Raw genomic sequence first — 7,644 nt, 5'->3', positions numbered from 1 at the left:
CATGTATAAGTCATGAAGAAAGCAATAGCATATTACTAAAACGATCGTGTGCTAAGCTAACGGAATGGGTCCAGTCAATCACATCATTCTCCTAATGATGTGACCCCGTTAATCAAATGACAACTCATATCTATGGTTATGAAACATAACCATCTTTGATCAACGAGCTAGTCAAGTAGAGGCATACTAGTGACAATCTGTTTGTCTATGTATTCACACATGTATTATGTTTCCGGTTAATACAATTCTAGCATGAATAATAAACATTTATCATGATATAAGGAAAAAAATAATAATTTTATTATTGCCTCTTAGGGCATATTTCTTTCACATGACGCCTGGAGAACAATGCTACCATGTCAGCGTTTCCTGTCGGTAATAGTGTGCTTGCCCAAAACTAACTCGGCGGCCTGCGTGCCGGTTTAATAGTGTGCTTGATGTTCCCTTTGTGTCCATATCATCAGTTCAGTATATTGTTGCTCTATTGATTCAAACCCTATTGATATACATTATGTAGACGTGTGTTGTAACTTTGGCTCCATTGTTGTGAACGAAACTGATGTATTTATTATATCTCCTTTTGTGTCTTCAAGGCGAAATAATACTCTCTCTGTTTTTATTTACTCCGTATATTAGGTTTGTCTAAAGTCAAACTTTGTATACTTTCAACAAGTTTGTAGAAAAATAGTATATTAACTACCAAATCAATACCATCGGATTCATCATTGCATATATTTTCACATCATACAAATTTGTTATTGTAAATATTCATATTGTTTTCTACAAACCTTATAAAGTTTGACTTCAATCAAAGCTAATATGGGGAGTAAATAAAAAACGGAGGGAGTATTTGACTACAGCCAGCAAAATGGTGTGATGGAGCTGCGTTGCCATTTGGTGATGATGCGGGCAGAATGATAGCAGCATACATATGCTTTCTTCTATAAGAGTTTTTCAGTCAAACAAAATTTTCATCATCCATCATAAAAGAAGTAGAAATGCTTTCACAACATGTCAGCCTAGGGATGTATGTACCATACTCCGTCTGCTATTTAAGTTAAATTTGCACCATGTTAAAACATTTTCAAAAGTACAACATGGATACCAAGTTCAACATCAAAGTTTCACATAATCAAGATGTCATCTCCTGTGCGCTACAGCATTTACGTTAGGAGGGAAAATGATGGTCCAGCTATCTTTGACAGGTTCAGTGTCTGTGGTAGGCAGATAAGCCATCAATCTGTGTTACACAAAAGATCCGCCTTCAAGTGCTACACGCTCTCGTTCAATGGCCTCCACCTGCTAGGTTTGACTAGCCTCGCTGACACTCCAGCTGCTTCGTGTTCTCCAATAGCACCTGCTTCAGCATCACGGCACAACCAATCGGCATTGAGGTTCCATACAATGGGAAATCATTGGTGTACACAACAATAAGGTTTCAGTGTGTCCAATGGTAGGACGACAAGTTTGGAGATATAATTGAGCAAGGGCGGCCGAGAACAAGGAACGGTTCTTAACCTCTCGGATGTAGGTTGCGATCGCTTTGCACCCTTCACTTGCAAGGTCCATCACAGTCTCAAATGTGTCCATTGGTAGTTTCGCGTCCATCTGAAAATCGCCATTTGAGCATTAGTGTTGCTGTGAATGAATGATGTCATGCAGCAAACTAAGCACATAAGAAATGTGTTGCATCAGAAAGTTTGTGTTGCAGATGAGGCGTGGGCTAGGGAGACCCTGAAATTTGGAGCAATCAAAGTTTATGATCGTTCTGTAACCTGCAGAAGAGTCACTTTGTCCATCTTTGCAAGAATGCCAACGGTGACATCCGCGCCTCCAGCGCTGTCTTCTATATAATTCAGATCTGAAATAACATATTAGAATGGTTGAGGCCTCTTTGTGAGATGATTCTTAGCTTTGTCATAGATGTGAGAACAGAAAATAGGCCCATACCAAGCAAAGGAGTAGAACACAGATACCCAGCACTGCAAGAAGTGACTATGTCTCGCATTGGAATCCCAGCATCTGCAAGTGCTAGCGTTGCAGCATTGATGCATGCAGACCTGGTTCCTGTTATATACAGTCATGATCAAGATAGGAATTGGAGTCATTTTAAGCACCACTCATGCTACAATCGTTTCAAAATAGGTAAAAATAATAGTAGATCATAGCAGGACTGGGTAATGGAAACAAGAAAATGCATGTGTACTAAGTAAAATATTTAAACGGCCTCTGGACAAAAAGAATCTTGTGTTGTGTGCCTTTGGTTTGGAAAGGAAATAAAGTTGGTTCTATTTATGCATGTAGATTAGAGATAGATCTGAAATATTCAAATATAGTGCACTTACCACCATCAGCTTGAAGAACTTGGACAAATATGTCAATCTACAAAACAATCACAGTAAGAATTCAAAGTGGGTCCTGTTTATAATTCGGGATAGAGGTTTCTTGCAGCACAACTGATTAGATGACTCACCTGTGAGTGTGGCATTAAATGTGTTAATATGCTTGCCTCCATTGTTTGACGAATAACAAGCGAAATTTCTGTTGATCGCCTGTCACAAAGTTGTAGATTCACCTTATTACCATATAGTTGTGCAGGAAGTGAAATAAGTATACTATACCTGAAGCATCGTTTCATTCCCTTTGTATACTGTGTGTTCAGTTGTTCATCACAAGCAAACTGACATTAATCAACTATAAGCTATACATTAGCACTGTCTGTTTTATTTCACATGATGAGGAAATTCCTGATCTTCTACTTTAATTGCATTGCAATAGTTGATCATGTTACCAGCCCAAAAAGCTCTCAAGATGATTCCCTTTAAGAACAAATCAGACATAATTCAAAAATAACAGTCCCCAATACAGAAAACTATAATGATATCAGAAATATTTGCAAAAACATAGCATGGAGAAAAAGACGCCTGGAAATAACGATATGAAAACCTGTCATGTCGAAAGCATGTACTGATAATAAATGAATCCACTATAGTCAGCGATTAAGTTATTTTCATCAGTTTTTCCTCCTTAAGCTGGAACATACCTGTCACCTTTTGGCTTTCTCCTTCGATCCCCAGTGCTAAATTCGGCCATTCTATACTCACAACGCACCTGCAGACACATTTCTCAGGAGCACATCCTAACAAGAGAGCCTTTAAAACTTGATGCGCTTAGACTAATGAACTTACCAAAGCCTCTTTACTGTTTTGTTGCTGACTCCTGTTTTGGATCTGAATGAGTAAAACAAGCAAACATAACATAAGGTTTAAGCTGGGATTTGCTAGCCTTTCATATAGAGAAATACTAACTGGTATGAAAAGCAATATCATAGCTACACAAGAGCCGCCATAGGCCCTGTGAGAAAACACCCCATGTTCTACTGGCACTCAAGCAGATCAGTCAAGCAACCGCTCTGGTGAGCCCTGTCTCCACCATTGATGCTGCCTGCTGGTCGCCGATGGCTCCAACGGCAGGGGCTTGACTGATCTGGTGCTTTACTGGAAATGTGGTGTGGCTTGCCCTTTGCATGTAATACTTCGAACATGGCTGTGCGTTGCACAGAAACTTGGAGATGGCTGAACCTTTTTAGTTCATTTCAGTAGTTTGCTTTTACTGCTTTCTGAACTTGGCATGGATGCTTTGTGCCGAACCTGTTATGCGGTCTTTTTTTCAATGAAATGGAGCCGGAGAGCTCCTCACTGTTTGTTGATCTAAAAATGTTCTACTGGCACCATTGACCCTACAGGTTTCCTAGAACATGTTATTAGCAGTACCAAAACAGCAGAAACATGTTATTGGCAGTACCCAAACACCAGTCACAAAAGCGATAATAAATTTTTTTGAGGATGGGACTATCCCTGACGGGGTTAACAAGACCGTGATTGTGCTAATTCCAAAAGAAATAACCCGGAAAGCATTAAGGACTACCGGCCGATCAGCCTATGCGACGTGATTTATAAGGTCATTTCTAAGATCCTAGTTAACCACCCCGCCTAAAAAAATAGATCCTAGTTAACCGCCTCAGGCCGTTCCTTGATGACCTTATTTCAGAAACCCAAAGTGCCTTCATCCCAGGGCGGCTCATCACGGACAATGCCATCATAGCTTTTGAGTGCTTCCACAAAATTCAACATAGTAAGAATCAAAGAGATAACCATTGTGCGTATAAGCTGGATTTGGCTACAGCGTATGACCGTGTGGATTGGAGGTTTCTGGAAGGAGCAATGCAGAGAATGGTCTTTGAGATGAAATGGAGTCTTTCTAACCCTCAAGATGTAATGGTGAGCTGTTGGACCCTCGAGAGGCTTGCGCCAGGGAGACCCACTTAGCCCGTACCTGTTTCTCCTAGTGGCTGAAGGTCTTTGTACACTGTTGAACAAGGAGGTTGCTGTTGGGGGTCTTACACCGATAAAGGTAGCCGGGGGGAGCCCAGGTATTTCAAATCTGTTATTTACGGATGACAGCCTTTTATTCTTCAAAGCCACCGTGGAACCGAACAAGCGCAAAAGACCAATGAGATCCTTGTCACGTTCCGAAAATGCTCCTGCCAACTTCTTAGTCAAAGAAAATGCTCTTTGTTGTTCAGCGAAGCCTGCCCGAGCAATGTGAGGGAGGAGATTACCAAGGTCCTGTGGGTGGAATCCACAGTCTTCGAGAGCAAATACCTTCGTTTACCAACTCCTGACGGCAGAACGAAGAATGAAAAATTCCAACCCATCATGGATAGATTTGGGAAAAGGTGTAGTGACTAGAACGAAAAGTTTATGTCTCAGGCTGCAAAGGTGGTCCATATCAAATCGGTTATACAAGCCCTCCCTATGCATGTCAATTGGGGGGGTGGTGGTTAAACTAAATTTGAGCTTCTGTAAAAAATATGAGAGGATGATCAGAGATTTCTGGTGGGGAGATAATGAGGGACACCGGAAGGTGCACTGGATGCCGTGGGAAAATTTGTCTAAAGCAAAAAGGAACGGCGGACTGGGTTTCCATGATATGCATCTCTTCAACCAAGCCCTGCTAGCGAGGCGAGGATGGAGACTACTACAAAAGCCTGATAGCCTTTGTGCCAGAGTGGTAAAATCCAAGTACTATGCTCATGGAAACTTACTGGATAAGGTCTTCTCCTCGGATGCCTCCCCGGGCTGGAGAGGGATTGAGTTCGGTCTAGAACTTAAAAAGGGCATCATCTGGAATTCTGGAGAGTGGGACATGGAAGAAAAAATCAAATTCAGAGAGATCAGTGGATACCTAGGAAGGAGGGTTTGCACACGGCTGCGTTCATAAGAAGATCGAGACTGCAATGGGTTAACCAGCTCATGGTTTCTGGAGCTAAAGAGTGGGACGTGGAACGGATAAAACAGATTTTCTATCCTTTTGATGCGGATGAGATTTGTAAAATCTGGCTACCCTCTCAGGCAGTTGATGATGTTGTTGCTTGGCACCACGAAACATCGGGGGTTTTAACTGTTAAAAGCGCCTATAAGCTTGCAGAACGGCTAAAGAGACAGACTGACTTATCTGCATCAAACTCCACCAGCGTGTCGGGAGACCAAAGCCTATGGGATTTAATCTGGAAAGCCAAGGTCCCTTAAAAAGTAAAAGTCTTCGGATGGCGAGTTTGCCACAAAATCTCTTGCAACCAAACATAATGCCTTCAGGAGAACAATAGCTAAAGAGGACAACTGTGATATCTGTGGAAATGGCAGGGAAGATGAGCACCACACTGTTATCACTTGGACTAGAAGCAAAGCAGTCAGAAACGAATTAAGAGCTGCCTGGGACCTCCCCAAAGTGGAATACCTAAGTTAAACAGGCGAGGATTGGCTGCAGCTACTTCTTGACCCGCTGCCTCAAACAGTCAGAATAAGAATCCTTTTATTTTGTTGGCAGGCTTGGGAATTGAGGAACAATCTAATCCATGGAAACGGAAAGGATGCAGTCCCAGGATCTGTAGCCTTCCTGTGCAGATACGAAAATGAAGTAAGCAATGCCCAGCATATGTCTGCGGCAGTCGGAGGTAAAAGCTCTGCCTCTCTGTTTGAGGACAGACCATGCGAGCCCTCGGCCATAAAGACCAATCAGTGCTCGAAACCGATGGAAGGGATGGTTAAATTAAACACTGACGCAGCGTTCCATCAGGATACAGGAGAAAGTTGGGCGGGAGCTGTGACGCGAGACTCCAATGGGCGAGAGCTCTTAATTCGGTCTGCAGAAGAATGGAATCATGCGCCTCTGTCCAGGAGGCAGAAACCTATGCGATGCTGATTGGCCTTCAGGAGCTAGCAACATTCTACAGAGATCCGACAGTAATTGAGACAGACTGCGCCGCTGTGGGAAATGAGCTCCAGTCTTCAACACTGAACCGGTCTCCCTGCTACCCTCTCGTATCTGATATTAAAAAGACTTCTCCAGTACTTCTCATCGTACCAGATCAACATTGTTGGAAGGGAGTGCAACAAGCTCGCTCACGAGCTGGCTGCTGTGGCTAGAAGATCCGGAGACCAGGTGTTAACAGCTAGAGTCCCGAAAAACCTACAGCAGCTTTGTCTGCGTGATTGTAATCCCCGACCTTGAGTTTTTAGCTCATTGGTTCTAAAAAAGAAAACACCAGAAAGACCCCATTATGCGGTAGCATCCGCAAGATGATAGGACTAGTGTGCCGTTTCAGTGCTCTATGGCATCTAGTTCCAACAATAAACCACAAAGCTCACAACCAATCCTTTCACAGAAACCACATAAAACGCGCCGTATGAACTTAAAAAAAGATCCCAAACAATATACTCCACGGTAACCGTTCATAGACATTCCATCAAACATTTCGTGTGCCCTTTGAAGAATATCGTCCTCAATCCAGAACATAACAACAAACCTGACATTAATCCCCGCAGGCATTCTATCATACATGCCATGTGCGATTGAAAAACCTCCCCAAATCACCTCAATACCGATCATTGGCTGCAGAACTCACGCCAATTCCTAACAGACAATGCGTCGAACAGTTGGCGTGCACGAACCCTATGCTCAGACAAAGGAGGAAGCATCAAGTACCTCTCGGGGCCCGTAGACGGCGGCGATGACCCTGGTGTTGCCCATCTCGAAGAGCGCCGAGCCGTCGGCCCTGGAGACGACGCCAACCTCGCCCTTGAGCTGCCGCATCTGCGAGACACCGGCCGCGAAGAAGCAGAGTCAGCCGAGCGTGAAGCAGAGGAAGGCGAGACAGGGAGGAGAGGGGCGTGACCTCGTTGGGGCGACGGCCGTCGACGCGGAAGCCGGTGAGAGGGTTGACGTACTCCATCGCGGGACTGTTTTGCCCTCTCCACTCCTTCTTCTAGCTCCGAGCGGGCGGCGGCGGCGGCGGCGGCGAGGGCGCGGGTTAAGGTCCGAGACCGAGACGAGGGTTCGTTGCCGAGCGTGGGTACACATGTGTGTACTTACGCCAAGGCCCATTTCTTTTCTTTTTTTTGAACTGGTGAAGGCCCAATTGACAGCACCAACAGAGAAACAAGGGCCGTGCTGATCCTTTTAAAAGATCTGCCGGGTCGGGAGCCGTTCGATCTTGCAACATAAGTTTTGTTTCAGAAAACATCAATACCGCAACATAAATTATGTTTCAGTAACACAAACGATGTTGTAATCCGATGAGCT

General features: G+C 43.9%; 1 protein-coding gene across 1 annotated transcript; it reads right to left on the bottom strand.

Moving 5' to 3' along the window:
- Positions 1-977: 977 nt before the first annotated feature.
- LOC119266780 (exosome complex component RRP41 homolog) lies at positions 978-7,432 on the bottom strand. The gene is made up of 10 exons (XM_037548058.1): positions 7,238-7,432; positions 7,048-7,155; positions 3,189-3,230; positions 3,044-3,111; positions 2,474-2,552; positions 2,346-2,382; positions 1,951-2,067; positions 1,776-1,861; positions 1,519-1,608; positions 978-1,357 (listed from the first exon to the last, which is right to left on the bottom strand). The coding sequence occupies exons 1-10, from the start codon at positions 7,292-7,294 to the stop codon at positions 1,313-1,315; spliced, it is 729 nt and encodes a 242-aa protein (XP_037403955.1). The 5' UTR covers positions 7,295-7,432; the 3' UTR covers positions 978-1,312.
- Between the last annotated feature and the right edge of the window lie 212 nt (positions 7,433-7,644).

This window comes from Triticum dicoccoides, chromosome 3A (assembly GCF_002162155.2).
Source record: "Triticum dicoccoides isolate Atlit2015 ecotype Zavitan chromosome 3A, WEW_v2.0, whole genome shotgun sequence".
In the NCBI taxonomy this organism is placed as follows: domain Eukaryota; kingdom Viridiplantae; phylum Streptophyta; class Magnoliopsida; order Poales; family Poaceae; genus Triticum; species Triticum dicoccoides.
The sequence above is the reverse complement of the archived record's forward strand: the minus strand, read 5'-3'. Positions and strand labels throughout refer to the sequence as shown.